Source organism: Dasypus novemcinctus, chromosome 21 (assembly GCF_030445035.2).
Source record: "Dasypus novemcinctus isolate mDasNov1 chromosome 21, mDasNov1.1.hap2, whole genome shotgun sequence".
Classification (NCBI taxonomy): Eukaryota; Metazoa; Chordata; class Mammalia; order Cingulata; family Dasypodidae; genus Dasypus; species Dasypus novemcinctus.
The window spans coordinates 25,411,177-25,428,618 of NC_080693.1; the positions used below are offsets into that span (position 1 = coordinate 25,411,177).

The 17,442-nt window shown below is 59.0% G+C and overlaps 2 protein-coding genes across 6 annotated transcripts; one reads left to right on the forward strand and one right to left on the reverse strand.

The window, feature by feature from the left end:
• Nucleotides 1-4,112: 4,112 nt before the first annotated feature.
• Nucleotides 4,113-9,025, forward strand: PLSCR3 (phospholipid scramblase 3). Of its 2 annotated transcripts, none has more exons than XM_012529096.3 (8): nt 4,113-4,218; nt 4,426-4,592; nt 4,853-5,112; nt 5,204-5,246; nt 5,343-5,563; nt 5,735-5,896; nt 7,985-8,146; nt 8,320-9,025. In XM_012529096.3, the coding sequence occupies exons 2-8, from the start codon at nt 4,586-4,588 to the stop codon at nt 8,374-8,376; spliced, it is 912 nt and encodes a 303-aa protein (XP_012384550.1). In that variant the 5' UTR covers nt 4,113-4,218; nt 4,426-4,585; the 3' UTR covers nt 8,377-9,025. The 2 variants fall into 2 exon arrangements, with proteins under 2 accessions (XP_012384550.1, XP_004468769.1); XM_004468712.4 differs by having other exon boundaries at nt 4,430-4,592.
• TNK1 (tyrosine kinase non receptor 1) lies at nt 8,986-16,199 on the reverse strand. 4 transcript variants are annotated; one of them, XM_023591787.3, is made up of 13 exons: nt 16,099-16,199; nt 14,516-14,680; nt 14,280-14,350; nt 13,972-14,163; nt 13,713-13,868; nt 13,351-13,634; nt 12,844-13,117; nt 11,454-11,548; nt 11,036-11,215; nt 10,664-10,743; nt 10,021-10,322; nt 9,842-9,937; nt 8,986-9,751 (listed from the first exon to the last, which is right to left on the reverse strand). In XM_023591787.3, exons 2-13 carry the CDS (start codon nt 14,676-14,678, stop codon nt 9,638-9,640), a joined length of 2,007 nt encoding a protein of 668 aa, XP_023447555.1. In that variant the 5' UTR covers nt 14,679-14,680; nt 16,099-16,199; the 3' UTR covers nt 8,986-9,637. The 4 variants fall into 4 exon arrangements, with proteins under 4 accessions (XP_023447555.1, XP_023447556.1, XP_071066440.1 ...); XM_023591788.3 differs by lacking the exon at nt 16,099-16,199 and adding an exon at nt 15,845-15,987; XM_071210339.1 differs by lacking the exon at nt 16,099-16,199 and adding an exon at nt 15,583-15,770.
• Between the last annotated feature and the right edge of the window lie 1,243 nt (nt 16,200-17,442).

Here is a 17,442-nt window from a genome sequence, read left to right on the forward strand (position 1 = left end):
ACCGTCTTTCATCTCAGGCAGGATCTGGGGTGCAGAGGGACCCTCCAGGTAAAGAAGCCTCCAGGCACTTGGATGGCCTCCGCCCGTGTAATGGGAGCCCTCCCTCCCTAGCTTTGGTCACGTCTGTGGGTCAGGCTCTTGAGAAACTGCAATGAGTTCCAATTCAAACGTTACCAAGTCAACCAAGAAAAAGGCTGAACCACTAGATGGCAGTAAGACACAAGCTATTAATATTAATAGTTCCCAGAGGCTGCCGTTGGTTTAGACTGGTTTGCTGGAGGGGGAAGGACCCTCACAGCAGGAAACCTTCCAGAGGCCAGGAAGCCATCAAAGGAGAAGCAGGACAAGGGAAGAGTCCAAACTCCTCTGGGACAGGAGAACTGAAGACGGGAGGGGGGCTGAAGTGTCCTGGTGTTGCAGAGTCAGCATGGGCAGGGAGGGGGGTTCCTCTGGGCCAGAGAGCTCCAAGGGGCTGCAGAAGTATGAAAGGGGGGGGGGGCTTATCCATGCAGAGTCCTGGCGGATCAACTGCGCGAAGCTGGGCAAAGAGGTTTCTTGGGGTATGCAGGGCCGGTTAACTCCAAACAGCTAAAAGTTGCTTACTTAGGCTATTTTAAAAACCATTGGATGTGTAAGAATTTGGATTTGGTGGTATTGGGTTCTTCTAACAGGACCTGAATTGCTATGAAGAGGTAAACAACATATAGGGCCACTACACAGAGGCCATCCTTGCCTCATTTATGGAACAGGTGAGACTTGCTTGGGAACTGGTCATTTCAACAGTGCTGCAAGGTCAGGGAAAATGAAGCTCAGAGAGGAGAAGCAGCTTGTTATATTTCATCTATTTAAAATGAAAAATGGGTGCGCTCTGATTCAAACAGTCCTCCGTCCAACTCCAAAAACTAAGTTTTCCCCTTTTTCAACAGTGTCAAGAAACTCAGATTTCAGCAGTGAAGGCAGACAGTTTAAAACGATAATTTGATATAGTATGTGCAGTGTTACAAGTAGATGCGGAGGAGAGCTCGTTTTGCCTTTGGGGAGTGGGAAGGCCGTTTCCTGGGTTTTAAGCATCAGAAAAGGGAAGACCGTACTGGTAACACCACCCCTTGAGGGAGAACAGGAGCTCCTGGAGCCCAGGATCGGGAGGGCAGGTGGGAAACCACCAAGCAGAGTTAAGGTGCCCGGCGGTTTGGTGCGCCAGGCTTAGGAGCCCCTGGGCCTTTTACGCCAGGGAGTTATAGAGCTGCTTAGAGGACTATGCAAATCATCTGGGGAGGCCAGGTGGAAGGGCCTGGACTTGGGCAGGGCAACATCAGTAAGGAGAAGGGAGTGGATTCAAGAGGTGGCTCAGAGAGGGAAGAGATAGGGGTATACAGGATGAATGGGAGGAGGGGGACAAGGGTGACTCTGAGCGGCTGCTGTAACCCAGTTGGAAGAGGCAGAGGAGGAGAGCTGTGCTGGAGGCCCCCAAACCCAACCCTGATCTACCTCGGGCCCCGCGGCCTTCCCAGTCAGTGCAGCTCCATCCTTCCAGCTGCTCAGGCCAAAAGCCCCAGTCAACTTTGTGTTCTCTTTTCCTCTCACATCCCATTTGCAAACCACCATCAAATCCTATTGGCTCAAACACACTTCCAGAATCTGGCCACTTTTTACCACCTGTCACCACTGTCCTGCTCCAAGCCACCATCACACCTTTCCTAGCTTTTCACAAGCATTTCCTTCTGCACTTGCCTACCTCTAGGCTGCTCTTGACTAAAGCAGCCAAGAGAGAGTTCCTACTAACACAGTAGTCCTCAAGCTTGGTTGTACATTAAAATCTGCTGGGGAATTCTCCAAAATGGTGTACTTTAACTGGTATCGAGTGGGGCTTAGGTAGAGGTATTTTTTTTAAGTGCCCCATATGATTCCAGCGTGTGGTCAGGGCTGAGAACAACTGTTCCTCCATGACGTCAGATCACTGTCTTATAAATTATGTATTCATTTTAGATTTCAGTTCTAAGACATTTTCAGATTACAGATCTATTTTCCTTTGCTTGAATATTTAAGTTTCATAAATATTGATAGGATATAACTTTTTTTTTAAGATTTATTTTATTTATTTCTCTCCCCTTTCCTCCTCGCCCCACTTGTCTGTTCTCTGTGTCCATTTGCTGTGTGTTCTTCTTTGTCCGCTTCTGTTGTTGTCAGCGGCACGGGAATCTGTGTTTCTTTTTGTTGCGTCATCTTGTTGTGTCAGCTCTCCGTGTGTGCGGCACCATTCCTGGGCAGGCTGTACTTTCTTTCGCGCTGTTGACTCTCCTTACGGGGCGCACTCCTTGCACGTGGTGCTCCTCACCACAGGGCACTCCTTGCACGCATTAGCACTGGGCATGGGCCAGCTCCGCATGGGTCAAGGAGGCCCCAGGGTTTGAACCTCAGACCTCCCATGTGGTAGGCGGATGCCCTATCCACTGGGCCATGTCCGCTTCCCTGATAGGATAACTTTAAATCCTGGTAGCAGTATAATCATGCCCCTTCTCTGCCCAAAGCTGCCAATGCTTTCCACCTCACTCAGAGTATAATTCATTCATCTTCAAGGCCACCGGGGATGTGACCTCTTGTAATCTCTCTGATCTTCGCCTCATTCACTCCATTCCAGCCACAGTGGCCACCTGTGTTCCCTGGACAAGGAGGGCACACTTCTCCCTCAGGGCCTTTGACCTTGCTAGGCAGAAGTCTGCATGGCTCAATCCCTCCCCTCCTGAATGTTTTCGCTCATCTGTCATCTTCTCAGTGGGACCTTCCTGCCTACAATTCCCTTTTCTCCTTATTTCTTCATAGCACATCTCACCATCTGACTCCAGGTATATTCTATGTATTTATTAGCTGTCTCTTCTCCACTAGAATGTAAGGAATTTTTGTCCATTTTGTTTACTACTAAATATCCCTATCACCTCAAATACTATCTGGCATGTAGGAGCTCAACAAACTTGGCCGAGTAACCGAATTTCTGTATGTTTATTTGTTTTGGGGGAGGCTGGCACATGTTTTGGGCCACAGGGAGTCAGCAGCACTAAGGAACACCAGGGGAAAGGGCAGGCATTTGGGTCTGGAGTCCAGACGACTGAAGCTGTGGGAGGGGTGAGCAGCCTGGGGGCAGGGGGCCAGCCCAGCCCAGAGGGACATGGACACAGGGGCATGCTCATCTTGGTGGGTGGCACCTCCATCTGTCTGGTGACCTGGCAGGCACCTGGGGTCATCCTGGACTCCTCACCTCCACTTCTCACCCACCATCCAAGAAGATCCCTAAAATCTGCCCCTGCTGCGTCCCCTGCCACAGTGATTGCAGCCCTCCCCCCAAGGCTGATGCGAACAACCCAGCCCGGGCACTCTGCTCTTCACGTTACAGTTTGAATGGTCTTCCTAAAACACCAATTCGACCTTCTTCCTCGGCCCTTAGGATCAAGTTCCACCCAAGCTGGCCTTCCTCTCTAAAATTCATCTCCTGCCTCTTGGCCTGTAGAACCCAAGGCACAGGGCTTCCTCACACCTGTGGGCCTCGGCTCAGGACCCCAAATAAGTGACTCCTCTCGGGGGAAGCCTTCTCTGACGGCGCTTCCTCCTCCGCGCCCTGAGCCTCACCTCCCGCACACGCATTCCTGGCACCCACGTGGCTGCGAGCGCCTGCGGGAAGTAACTACAAGGTGTCTACTCTGGGCACCGCGGCACTCCGGCCCCCTCGGGGACCCGCCGACGTCTGGCCCCGGGGAGGCGGGAAGGGAGCCAGAGGCCGGTCCCAGAAGCTAAAGAGTGTGAAGGGTGTTCCGCTGCGTCAGGGAAATCCGAAACGCCCTCGCGGGGAGGAGCCTGGGGACCACGCGGAGCGCAGCGGGCGGCCCGCGCTTCCCACCAGGGGGCGCTGAGCGCTCTGCGCCCGGGACCTGGCTGGCATCGCCCGGCTGGGCGTCGGCGGCATTCCCTCCCCAGGCGCCCTTCCTTTCCAGCCCTCTGCAGTCGGAGCGGAAGGGGCGGGACAGCAGGCAACCAAAGGCGCTCGGGGTCCCGGGCCCGCGGCCCCGCGAGAGGAGAGCCGGCCTCCTCTCTGCGCAGGCGCGCCGCCCAGGCCGGCGGGGGCGGGGCCTGGACGGGTCGAGGGGCGGGGTCAAGGCTTGGGCCCGCCTCCAGCAGCTCCCGGGAGCCGCGGAGCGCCGGGCACGCGGGCAGTTCTGGGGGCTTCAGGTGAGCGGGGGGCATGGGTGGGGGCGGTCAGGGAGAGCGCTTAGGAGGTCGGGCCGTCCGTCTGACCGCGGGTCCACGTGTCCTGTCGCCCGCCGCCTCCGCGGAAAATGGGAGGACAAAGGGAGGGGGCGGTTCTGGGGCCCCCGCGGGAATCCAGAGGCCCAGGTACCCCTCCCTGCGCGCTGACACTTTCGGTTTCTCCCCGAGCCAGAGGCGCGCCGCCCACGAGCCCCTGGGCTGGCGCCGGGCGCAGCTGCTTCTACGCCTTTGCCTCTCCGTCTTTGTGTCTGTGTCTGTCTGGCTGTCCCTGAGTTCCAAAACTAAGCAGCCCGGACGCCGGCCTCCCGCAGACCCCCGCCCTTTTCCCATGGCAGGTAAGTGGGCTCGAGGCCGGGGTCTCCGTTATCCCCCCACGCAGTTGGGAGCGGGGTGCGGAACCCAGCCCCCGGGAATGTGCTCCGACTGGCTGCACCGGGCGCCTCTCTTCCTCCCGGGGAGCCGCCGCCCTGCCTCCACGCCCCATCCTTCTCCGCCTCCTCCCACCCCGTTTTCATCACAGCCTCGTTGCCTGCGGGTTGAGGGCGAGGGGCCGAGGCTGCAGGTCCTTTTCTAATATCGACCCTGCTCCTCACAGGCTACGTGCCCCCCAAAGGTTACGCCCCTGCGGCCCCACCTCCCTACCCTGTGACCACCGGGTATCCGGAGCCGGCGCTGCATCCCGGGCCCGGGCAGGCGCCACTACCTGCCCAGGTGCCTGCCCAGGTGCCTGCCCAGGTGCCTGCCCCCGCACCCGGCTTCGCTCTCTTCCCCTCGCCCGGCCCCGGGGCTGCAGGGGCTGCCGCCCCTTTCTTGCCACTGCCGGGGGTGCCTTCTGGCCTCGAATTCCTGGTGCAGGTGAGTGGAGGGAGCGAGGGAGGGATGACGGGGAGGAGAGCCGGATGTCCAGGGAGCTAGCCGATGTCGACGCTGCCCCTCTTCTTTCTAGATTGATCAGATTTTGATTCATCAGAAGGTTGAGCGAGTGGAAGGTGATTGGAGGGAGGAGCAGGCTGGGTTGGTGGGGACAGGGAGGGTGGGTCCCTGGGCCTGTGCGGGTGCCTGAGCCTCAGTGTCTCCCCTGGCAGCGTTCCTAGGCTGGGAGTCCTGTAACCGGTATGAATTGCGCTCGGGGGCGGGACAGCCTCTGGGCCGGGCGGCAGAGGAGAGCAACGTCTGCGCGCGCCTGTGCTGCGGCGCCCGGCGGCCGCTGCGTATCCGCCTGGCGGACCCCTGGAACCGCGAGGTGCTGCACCTGCTCCGCCCGCTGCACTGTGGCTGCAGCTGCTGCCCCTGCGGCCTCCAGGAGGTGGGCGAGGATGGGGAAGGGGCGTGGTGGGGCCGGGCCAGGGCCGGGGCGTGGCTCGGGTGGGCCTGGCCAGGGATGAGGAACGGCAAGTGAGGATGGGATGGTCATCCACTGAGACCTTGGGCTGGGGTGCCCTTTCTAAGCTGTGACCCCGTCTGCCTCCCACTCCAGATGGAAGTCCAGGCTCCACCTGGCACCACCATTGGCCACGTGCTGCAGACCTGGCATCCCTGCCTCCCCAAGTTCTCCATCCAGGATGCTGATCGCCAGACTGTCCTGCGGGTGGTGGGCCCCTTCTGGACCTGTGGCTGTGGCACAGACACCAACTTTGAGGTATCAGGAATACGGGGAGATTCCTGGGGACTTCACAAGGCAGGATGGCCAACACTGAGGTGGAGACCCTGAGCTCATCCACTGTGATGAGCTCATCCCTGCGCCATGCCCAGTTTTACGCCATCCTGATGTAGGATGCCTTTGTGGTCCTAGAAGGGCACGGCCAGGAGGGTTTTATCTTAAGGACCAGTGCGATTGTTACCTGCAGCCCTGTGTGGAGGGAAAACCTGATTACCGAGTCTGCTGTGCATGACTCTGTGAGCTCAGGCCCAGGAGCAAGCACTCATGTGACTTGTGAACATCCCATGGCTTGCCCTGCCAACCCAGTGGGCCCCTCCAACCTGGAATCCAGGTGATACCCTACTAGCCACTCATTCCGATCACCAACTTGGAGCCTGAAGATCTCAAGAAGTCAGGGTGAGGCCTGAGAAACACTTTGGTTTCTAGAAGGAACAGGCACTCACAGACCCTTGAGTTCTTTAAAGGGTAATTACCTCTGCAGATAAGGGAGAAGCAACCCGTATAATCCAGCAGCCTTTCCAAAGCTTCTGAAAAGCTGTGCTACCTAAGGTTACTTTTAAAAACTGAGTCACCTTGGTAGCTGGAGGAAGTTCTGAGATAGGAAGTGGTTAGGAAAGAGATAACTGGGTGATCCCTGGGTGGGAATGTATAGACTGTGGGGTTCTCAGAGAACCAGGCTCCCTTTGACATAATTATGAATGGCCCATTTTGGAGGCTGCATCCTTGGGACTGCAGGGCTGGCCAGGATAGGCCTTGCCCAGTCTAGAACTGGGCTGCAAGAAGTACCCCAGAGCTGTAGGACAGTGGGGGGAGGCAACCAGGACAGAGAAGGACTCTAATTCTAGTCTCTGGAGGAGAAGGACCAGGGAGTCATTGTGAATTTCCAGCCACATCAGCAGGGCCTGCTGCTGCTGGCTCAGAGAGGCTGGTGGCCAGCCTCAGATGCCATGTACAGCTGCCCTACCTTCTCCCCCAGTAGACGGCTTGTATGCAATGCTAACAGGACTCCCCCCCCCTTTTTTTTGCAGATGAGAGAAAAGGCACCCCTTGGGGGCAGACACAGGCTTCTAGTGCCTCCCTTACCGTCTCAGCCAGGCTAACTCACGCAGGGCACAAACTGTACCAACCGAGGGTAGCAGGGACTCTGGTAACCAAAACAAACCTCGTGACCAGCCATCCATAAAAGGGACTAGACTAAACATCATGCTTCCATTTCTCCTCCCACTGAAGTTCATTCGGTCATGTCATGTTTGGCCTTTGGAGAGCAACCCACCTGGTCTGAAGCCCGCGTTTTGCCACATACTTGCAGTGTGCCCTTGGGTGCCTTGGTTTCCCCAGTGGGTACATGGACACCCAAGACTGAGGCAGGGCTCACTGAGATAACTACATCAGGTGCTGAGAGGTGCTTCAGAAAGGTACTGTCCCGTGGCCAGGCTGCCTCAGGCTTCAAGCTGAGGTTCATGCAACCCGTGCCTGGGTTGGGGGCAGTTCTGGTCACCGTCCCTGCATGGGGGACTTCTGAGCCATCTTCTGGATACCCCCGAGGACTGATAACTGACATGGGCCCACCCTGTCCACCTGAGTGCTCCAGGGGCTCACAGGTCCTTCACCTTGTGGCAATCTCGTGAGCCGTGGGTTTTTAAAGCCCCATTTTTCAGAGACTGAGGCTGCAGTGTGGCAAAAGCTGGGTCTCTTGATTCCAGGGGCTGCTTTCTTTTACTCCTTGGAAACTGCTCTAGTGCAGGGAAGGTTAGAGAAGTTCAAGGCTCCTGACCCCTGAGGGGTGACTAAGAGAAGGGGGAGTTTGGGGGCTTGTGGATTTCTCTGCACTCTTCTATCAGGGCTGCTGCTAGCCTGTATGGTGCTTTTGATGCACTGCATAAAGGGGGCCCCTTCTTTTTGGGACTTCCTGCCATGTCCCAGAAAGTCACTGTAATAAATACATAAATCTTTGAAGACTGCAGTGTGAATGGGGTCCCCATAGGTAGGTGCCCGGCACAGTTCATATGTGGTGGTCGATGGGAAGCAGGGGAGACTGGTGACACGTGCCACCCTCCTTCTCGACAGGTGAAGACTCGGGACGAGTCCCGCAGCGTGGGGCGCATCAGCAAGCAGTGGGGGGGGCTGCTCCAGGAAGCCCTCACCGATGCAGACGACTTTGGCCTGCAGTTCCCGCTGGATCTGGACGTGAGGGTGAAGGCCGTGCTGCTGGGTGCCACGTTCCTCATCGTGAGTTGGCCGCCCCCGCCTCTCCCTCCTGCTACTCCCTTGCCCCCACCTGAAGCTTTGTGCTCTTCCTGGCCTCCCGCTGGCAGCAGGGATGGGGCTTTGGGATTCCAAGCCTGGCTTGTGATGGCTGACCGGCCCCCCTGGACCTCCTGCTGACGGTGCCCTCCCCTCAGGACTACATGTTCTTCGAGAAGCGAGGAGGCGTTGGGCCCTCTGCCCTCACCAGTTAGAGGGGCCACCGCAGGGTGAGGAGACCATCACCTCGACCACAATTCAAGAGGGTTGCCTGCCCTGCCCGGGCCCCTCCTCAAAGGCAGCCCCTTTCCTCCAGGGGACAGACAGGGATGCCTGAGAGGCTGGAGGTCACGGTACCCCAGGTCTACCCTACTCCCCGGCCTCCTTCATCTGTGCCCCCGGCAGAAGTATGTATGAGAGCCCTCCCCCTGCTACCTTCCTCCACCTTCTCCTGGCGGTCTCCCAGCACACAGGCATATGGCTTTCAAACTGTCCCTCCCACCCTCTTCCAGAGCTCAGCTCCAGACAAGGCCTTCAGGACTTTGGGGTTTTATGCCAGGGCTGGAGTCGGGGAGGGTAAACAGCACCAAAGAATGACAGACATGGCCTAATCCTCCCCTCCTTTGACTTGGCCAATTAGTTCAACCCTCAATATATGGCACTTTGAAGGGATCCCCTCCTCTCCACCAACAGCTGAAGGGGCTGGGCCACAGTGCCAGCCTCCTCTCCCCCGTGGGCTCTGCCCACAGCTGGTGCTTGCTGCAGCTTCCTGTGCCTTATTTAACCACCCCTCTCTTCCCTTGCCCTAAGAAGGAGGCTGCATCTTTGTATGTTATATTCATATAAACTTTTTAACTTTTTGGACATTGGTGGATGTATATAATGGGGCAGGGGGTAGGAGAAAGAGCCAGAATGGGAAGAAACAAAGGGGAACATGCCAGCTGCGCTGGAGCTGGCCCTTCTCACAATCCACGTAACTAGGATCAATTGTCCTTAAGTCCAAAAGAGCAGCTTTCGTCACCCATGATGGTCCTGGACCAAGCTATGGCAGTTTGGGTCATGTGCCCTGAGTCAGTATGGCTGCTTTCATCACCCAAGACGGCTGCTCCCACAGGGTCCAGATGGTAGCCAGATGGCAGTGCAAAGTGGCTGTTCCCATGTCCCCGTACGGCCATTATTCTACAGCAAGTAGAAGCTTGCTCTGGGTCCAAGTCCTCTTGTTTGGGCACATGGTGGGCAGAGTGCACTACATCCTCCAGTGGCTCAGCCAACGGAAGTTGAACCCTCAGAGGCCAAGGGGACACTAGTCAACTCCCAACCCTGGGCTCCTCCTGGCACTGCCCGTAGTAGCATGCTCTTCCCAGGTGGGAAAGTCTGTCCCTGCCAGACTTTGCTCTGGTTCTGCTCGGGCCCGCACAGCCAGGCCTGGAGGGGTCCAGGCTTTCCCTTTCGGTGCCCACGCCCAAGGAGCCGAGCTCAGGGCCGGGCCAGGACATAGCGGCTGGCAGCCGAGAGGTCCCACTGGTAATGCTCCAGGATGTGCCGGCAGTCAGCTCGGGACCGGCTGCTCAGGTGGAAGAGCTGATCTACCTGTGGAGGCAGGAGGGCGGGCAGGCTGACCTGGACGCTCCAGGGCAGGGGCAGGGGAGGAGGGAGCCCAAGAGAAGGGTCTGGCTCTACCTTGAGGTTCCGGATGGCGGAAACCACGTCTCCCCCTGTGGTTCTTAGAGCCGCCTGGCACTCCTGGTAGGTGACTCCATGCACGCTCAACTCCACCTGCCAGACACAAAGCCTCATCAGGCCCCTGCCCCAGCCTGTGGCCCCTTCTGGACACCAGGCCCATTTCAAGAAGACCTCACCTCTAGAATCTGCCTCTGCAGCTCAGGGTCGGGCAGGAGGCCTCCAGGGGAGACAATGGCTTTGCTGGCTCCAGGTGCTCCCATGGGGTGACTGTGGGGGGATTCTCTTTTGGGCCAGGGGAGCCGCTCCCTGGGGAGCTGGCTGGGCTGAGACGTAAAGCTGGAGGCAATGGGTGGGCGGGGTGGCAGGACTGGGGGTCGCTGGGGCACAGCTCTAGCATGTCGAAGTTCTGGGGGGCTCGAACCACCCCCTGTGAGGCGGGGGCCCAGGGACAGAACCGACTCCAGGCTCTTGGAAATGCCTGCCCGGTTGAGAAACGAAGAACTTGAGAGGGAGCCCCGTGCTAGACTGCGTTCCTCCCACTCCCTCTCTGCTGAGCTGATGATTTTACAGACAGTCACAGAGGAGGGCCCAAAGAACTGGGGGCACAGGGGGCAGAGCGGGGAGATGCCCTAGCTGCATACCTCTTAAGACCTTGAAGTGTAGCTAGGATGTCAGTGGGGAGAATTTGGGGGAAGGAAATCATATATGCAAAGGCGTCGCCTCAGGGCAGGGGATAGGGTTGGAGGAATGTTCTTGATCTCTTCAGAGCCCCTGGAAGCCCGGTGACGACCACCCTGCCCTGACGACCACCCTGCCCACCTTTCGTCCTCTGTAGGGCCTCGTTCCTTCGCTGGCCCCGTGCTGGGGGAGGACCCTGAAGCTTTGCCTTTGCTCCATCCCTGCGGGAGAGTGCCCCAGTCCAGTCTCCACACGGCCGTCCCCACCCCACGTAGCAGCGTCCCCCCCCAAAGAAACGCTCTCTGGGGCTCCCAGGGAGGCTGAGGCCCGGGGCAGACACTCCAGCTGGGAGGTCGGCCCTCCTGTGACCTCGCTCCGGTTCTGCTTGGCCCCACAAGTGCAGCCCCGCTTCCAGCCGCCCTCGGGCCCCCTCCCCAAGCTGCCCTTCCAGAGCACTTCCTGGACGTGGCCGCCCTGGCATGGGACTGCAGCCCCTCCCTTTCAGGTCCTCACCCATCTAGGCTTCCCCGGCGTCGCTCCGCCTGGGCAGGGGAGCCTCTGTGGCCTGGGCGGGTAGCTGGCGAGCTCCCCAAGTCTACCAGTGTCACTGCCGAGGCTGGGAAGCTGCCCACTTTGAATGTGCGGCCGTTCTGGCCCCTCCAGGTTGTCGAGTTGGGGCTGTGGGAAGAGGAGCTGGTGAAGGGGATGGGAGTGAGGGGGACACAGGGGCTGTCTCGGCCTCACTCACACTAAAGGGCTCTGTGGGCCAGCAGTGGGGCTGACGGGGCCGGGGGGAGAGGAGGCAAACAGACAAAAGATCAGGTTCAAGGAGCTGGGGAGAAGCAGAGAGGGACCCAGAGTCAGGGAGGAGGGGAGCGGGTCTGGTATGCTGAAGTTTAGGGGGAGTGTTCAGAAGGCACAGGGCTGTCACCTCCCATCGATGATGGTGATGGGGTCCCCAGGCTCCATCCTCAGAGCTCCTGGCTCTGTGACATCCCTCACACAGCGTCCCTCAGGAGGCCAGGCCTAGGGAGACAGGAGGGAAGGCTGGCTGGGCTGGTGGCCTGGGTCGGAGAGCAATGCCACGGAAGCAGGAGGAGAGGGGACTCCTCACCGCGCACCCACCAATCAAACCCATGCCAGAGCTGAGACCGTCCCTGTCCCCCAGTTTAATCCAGTGGGGGAGGCAGACACGGATCCCATGCTAAGCCGGACACAGCCCAGGAGTCAAGGAGCAACAAAGGGAGTCCTTGTCCCTACCTAGGGGGACTGAAGGGAGAGCCATCCTGGACACCACTTTACTCCACGCCCAAGTCTATCAGTTCTGCCTTCCAAGCACTCTGGAATCTTTCCACTTCTCTCCAGCCCCACTGCCTTGACCCTCATCCAGCCCTCTTCATCTCACTTCTACTTCACTGCCTCTTCGGTATCATTCTTCTAATGCATTCTTGTACCAAGCCAAAGTAATACAACATGCAAAGTTGGCTAGCAACTCCTCTGCTCAAAACCTTTCCACTGGGGAAGCAGATGCGGCTCAAGCAGTTGGGTGCTGGCTTACCACATGGGAGGTCGCGGGTTTGGTTCCCGGTGCCTCCTAAAGAAGACTAGCAAGACAGTGAGCCCAAACAATGGGGGGTGGGGGTGGGGAGAAATAAAGTAAATCTTAAAAAAAAACCTTTTCCATGGCTCCCAGGTACCCTCAAAGTAAAGTCCAAAAACGTTAACAGTAGAGTATAGTGATTTAGGGAATGACCCTGAAGTCAGACTGTTTCAAGTCCCAACTCCTCAACTGATTGTGTGACCACAGGAGTTACTTAAACTGTCAGGGCCTCAGCTGCCCCATCTGTAAAATGGAGATGATCATTACCACCTCATCGGGCTTAAATGAGTGAATATGCGTGAAGATACATGTACAGCACTTGCTGCGGTATCTTACACTGGTCAAGCGTATGTGTGGTAGTTACTGCCATTTAATGTGCCTTACCAGTCCCTCCAGGAACAGTCCCTGCCCACCTCTGCAGCCTCATTACTTGGATTTCCTCCTTCAATGATGCACTGCTCTTCCTCCACCTGTCAAATACCCACCTGGACCTCCTGCTCTCACCTGCATGCCTACGCCCCCCCCTTCTCTGGCCCAATCACAGACCCCAGCCCTTCCGCCTGAATCAGTGCAGTCCCCTGCCACCTCCCTAGGGCTCTGAGCTCCCTGTAGGTAGGGTCTGAATCCGTTTCGTTGAGCGCAGCACCCCGGAGCTCAGTGTGTGTCCTGTGCCTTGAACTCTGGAGAAGAGACTGTATCTGGGGAGTTGGGGGGTCCCTACCTCTTGAAGCAGCCCCTCCAGCGAGGAAAAGCCAGGCCGGTCAGCAGGGTGGGGAGCCCAGCAGCGCAAGGCGAGGGCGTAGAGGGCCCTGGAGCAGAGGGAGGGCCTAGGCAGCCGGGCTCGGTCCTTCTCCAGCCGCTGCAGAATGAGGTACGGCGGGACCCCGGCCCAGGGCTCCTCGCCCCCGGAGAACATCTCCCACAGCGTCACCCCAAACATCCACACGTCCGAGGCGGAAGAGAAGGCGCCCTGGCGCAGGCTCTCTGGGGCACACCTGCGGAAGTGGGGCTGACGCGGGCCGAACAGGTGCCGCCCCCCCCCCGCCGCTGAGACCCCACCCCACTCGGTGCTGTCGTCGTTCGCTGCAGAAGCCCTTCCGGGCCGCCCCCGCCTCGCCCAGCACCTCCCACCCAAGCCCGCCGCTCCCTACGGCGCCCCTGGGCCGGCCCCTTTCTCCCGGGCTCGGGAGCGCCCCCCCCCCCCCCCCGCCGCCGGGCCGGCCCTCACCAGGCGTAGGGGATGGGGCGAGGCCCGCCCATGACGTAGCGGCCCCGGGCGCCGCCGAGCGGCCGCACCAGCCCGAAGTCCGCCACCTTGATGGTGCGCGGCGCAGCCAGCAGCAGGTTGCGCGTGGCGAGGTCTCGGTGCACCAGGCCGCGGGCCCCCAGGTACGCCATGGCCCCCGCCAGCTGCCGCAGGAAGAGGCAGAGCAGGGCCACGGGCAGCGGGGGTGCAGGCGCGGGGGCCGTCAGGCGCGCGTGCAGGGAGCCCAGGGGCGCCAGCTCCATCACCTGCGGGGCACAGCGCCGAGTGAGCCGCGGGCCGGCCCCGTGGGCCTGTCCGGGGAGCCCGGGTCCCCGTCTGCTCACCATCAGCAGAGGCTGGCCCAGTACGAGGCCGTGCAGACGCAGCAGGTGTGGGTGCTCCAAGTTCATCATGACGGACACCTCTCGCAGGAAGTCCCCCAGCTCTGTGCCCACGGGGCCTTCGGGACCCACCCGGAGAGATTTGACAGCCACTGGGACCTGGGGGTGGGAGGAAGCAACAGAGCCAGAGCAGAGAGGGCATTCAGAGCAGAGGGGGCAGCTGGCCCAGGTACCCGGGTGAAGGGGCTCCCTGGACACCCACACTCTGGCCGCTGGGCAGCGTCCACAGCCCACGGTGCACCACACCGAAGCAGCCTGAGCCCAGCAGCTCCCCTCTGCACACAGCGCCCTCTGGGATCAGACACTTGAGTCCCGCCTCCGGCTCAGGGGGGTGTGGAGGGCCGTCTGGGGGTGGGGTGGCTTCTTTCTGTTCTGGGGTGAAACCCCCGAGGATCTGGAAAAGGGATGGGACATCAGGTTGCAGCACCTGAATGGCCTCCCTGCCCCTCAGCCCACCCCGTCCCCTGGCCTAGGTTGTCCCTTGAAGCCTCTGTATCCCCAGAGACATACCTTATAGACCCAGTTCTTGGACTTGAACCCTGAACGGTGTCTCTTCAGAGCTTCCGTCAGTCTGCGTTGGGCTAGAGGAGGCCAGAGTCAGAGGGCTGGTGTGGGGTGGGGAGCAGGGTGCAGAGGGATTTACAGCCCAGAAGAAGGAAGGGGAGTGTGTGCAGGATTGGGGGGGGGGGCAGGGTGCTGAGAGGCTGGGAGAGGGAGACCAGGGCCTCGGGGTAGGGGGCCCTCACCAGGCCGGCCCATGCCAATGCCATCCAGGTCCTCAGGCCTTACAAAGTCAAAGTGTTCTGGCCGAGTGACATTGAGCTCTTCCAGAATGGGGTGGTAAAACTGGGCCAGCTGGATGTCCCGGAGCAGCCGCAGCAGCCACAGGGAGCTCACCTCGGGAAGCATGTCTGGAGGAGAAACCCGTGGAGATGATGACGCTCTCCTTCAGACACATAGCCCTGGGACCTAAGGCACCTGGACGCTAGAGTCCCCGTCCAGCTCCACCCCCAACCTATCAGGAATTCTCAGGTGCAGAGGGTGGGGCACATCAGAGATAGGTAGAACCCGCCTCTCTCTCACACACACACCCCAGGGTAAAGGCTCCCCACACGTGAGAACTTGAGGTCCTCTACCTGCCCTCACCACCTGAGAAACGTGATCTTCTCATCCTGGAGAGTTTAGTGCACTGCCTGCTCCTACTGCAGACTCCAGGGGTGTTGCCCTCCTCACTCCTGAGATACTGTGACACACCACCCGTGGACCCAGCGACTGTGCTATTTTGTACCTGAGCTGCCCAGGTACGCCATTGCACAACTTGCTCATATACACCTGGAACCCCTCCCCACCTCATACATGAGACAATTTGGTCTACCACACACACCCGAGATATCCAGATATGCTACTCACACCACACCTCAGACATGCAGGGAGACACAAACCTACATGGCAGACCTGAAGATGGCCTGCTCCCGCCCCCAGATACATAGCTGCACACACATATTACCAGACGTGCTGGAGACCCCCAGGTACACTGCCCCTCAAATATGAGCCATTTCAATATGTTGCCACGTAACACCCGAGTTTACTGTCACCTGGCCTCTTGCTCACATGTACCCGAGACACGGCAGTTCACTGCTTCCACATATCTGAATATACCTAGATACACTGCCCCACACATCTGAGACACTGAGGTCCACATAGTCACATACAACACACACACATCAAGGTACAGTGTCCACACACACCTGAGGTAGGCAGGCACACTGCCTTGCCCCCCCAGAGATGCCCAGGTACATTGCCGCTTACATACCTGAGGCCACATTTGAAATCGAAATGGGCATTTATGATCAGCCGCTAAGTTCAGGCTCAGGAACTGCCTACCAAGCCACCTCAGGCTGCCAGGTACACAGTCCCCTCCACACCTACTTCTGTGTACTCTTAGTCACTCAGCGAAACCTGACTGCAAGGCCACGCGACCAAGCTTTAATAAATAAAGCTCTAGACGCTCTGGGTAGAGGTGGCCTACACAGACACCCTCTTCCTGACACACCTGAACCCCTCCCTCCACCTACTTTAATTAAGCAAGGAGGAATCCGAGGATCCCAGAGGAGGCCGAGCTGGAAACCAGGAGGCGGACTAGGAGTGCAGGCACGCAAGTGAGGACGGGAGAGGGAGAGCCCAGGGCCGGGAGAGCCTGGGGCCACGAAGCAAGGAGGGGAAAGCGCCCGAGCGGGGAGGTGGGGGGGTGAGGGGGGAAGCGGCCGCGGGAGGGAAAGACCCAGGGAGGGGAGGGGAGTCCAGCAGGGCCAGCATCCCGCAGACTCACCTCGAGCTCGGCCGGCCCCAGCCCCGGGCGCCTGCGTTTCACCTGGACTGTCACCTGGCCCAGGCGGAAGCAGCGACTGGGGAGCCGCCCCTACTGCCCGGACTACCCGGGGCAGGAGGGTGGGGCAGGAGGGCGGGACCCTGGCAGCCGGCCCGGCCCTGGGGCTGGCTCTGGCAGCGTCCCCAACTCCTGGGGGGGTACGGGAGGAGGGTCTGGAAGACCCCTGGCGGTTCCCGCCCCAGGCCAGCGCTGCGCGCAGACCTTAGAAACCTCCCCTCCCCTGTCTATTGCTCGCTTTCTTGGCACCCTCTTCCCAGCTTGCTGCAAAGAAACAGTCACACGCCGTCCCCACATCGCTTCTCAGAGTCCTGCCCCCCTGCCTTCCGCCACCCATAAATCCTTCCTCTCTCTCAGCCAGAACCCTCACCCCTCTTAAATGAGCATCTGATGTGTGTAATATGCAGTCCAGGCACTGGGACTATAGGGCTAAACTGGACATAGTCTGGCCTCAAGTAGGGGAGAGAACTTGCTAGAACGCTACCCAGCAGAGGAAGGCCAGGCAGTGTGGGTGCTCCGGGAACGAGCCAGGGCAGAGAGGTGGTGTTTTTCGCAGGAAGTCAGCCCCCAGGCTAGACAGAGTCTAAGGTTGAAGCAGTTGTCCTTTCCCCAGCTGAACCTCAGTCCAATGTGCTGCCCAGGAGAAGCAACTTTGGTAGTTTGCCCCCTCCCCCCCATAGAGGGGGTAGGCCATAGGGGAGGGGCAGAAGTCCTGCACTGCTCCCCAGCCGCACCCCAGCTTAGGCTGGTGAACCTAAGGCAGCTCCCCGTGCCCCAGCATCTCTCCCCATCCCTGAACTTCCTGACCTCCTGCTCATATAAGCCCTCAGCCTCCCCCTCCCACCCAATGCGTCCTTTGCCCACCCCAGGACGCTGCATGTTGCTGCCTGACTTTCAGCCACAGGGATACAGTCGAGGCCCCTGAAGGAGGCTCCCATGCCCTCTCACTTCTCCTCAGGGATCCCAGGGAAGAAGCCATTAGGCTTGAGAGCCGGCTGTTTGCTTCCTTCTGTCCAAGGAAGGATGTAGGACTGTAGCAGTTGCTGTCCCTAGTCCTTGGAGGGAAAAGCTCTCTCCATCTTGGTGAACATAGCGTTGGTAGGAAAATCTTCACAATCCAGTTCTATGTGTATTGTTTTCTTGTCGATTCTCTTGCCCTCCAATCAGGCCAAGCTCCTCACACTGGAATTGCTCCCTCCATATCTGTCATCCCTGAGAGGGCAGGGGCTAGCCCTGACTGGCCCAACCGTGTGCTCTGAGTGCCAAGAACATGTAGTAGGCACATAG

Bases quoted from the DNA above. Each gene is read 5' to 3' on its own strand.
- PLSCR3 (XM_012529096.3), top strand. The intron at 5,247-5,342 runs GTGATTGGAGGG...CTCCCCTGGCAG, and splicing joins GAAGGTTGAGCGAGTGGAAG to CGTTCCTAGGCTGGGAGTCC. The intron at 5,897-7,984 runs GTATCAGGAATA...CCTTCTCGACAG, and splicing joins GCACAGACACCAACTTTGAG to GTGAAGACTCGGGACGAGTC.
- TNK1 (XM_071210339.1), bottom strand. From the start codon at position 15,613: ATGCCCATTTCGATTTCAAATGTGGCCTCAG. The intron at 14,681-15,582 runs GTATGTAAGCGG...TTTCTCCTCCAG, and splicing joins GATTTCAAATGTGGCCTCAG to ACATGCTTCCCGAGGTGAGC. The intron at 11,216-11,453 runs GTGACAGCCCTG...CCCCTTCACCAG, and splicing joins ATCACCATCATCGATGGGAG to CTCCTCTTCCCACAGCCCCA.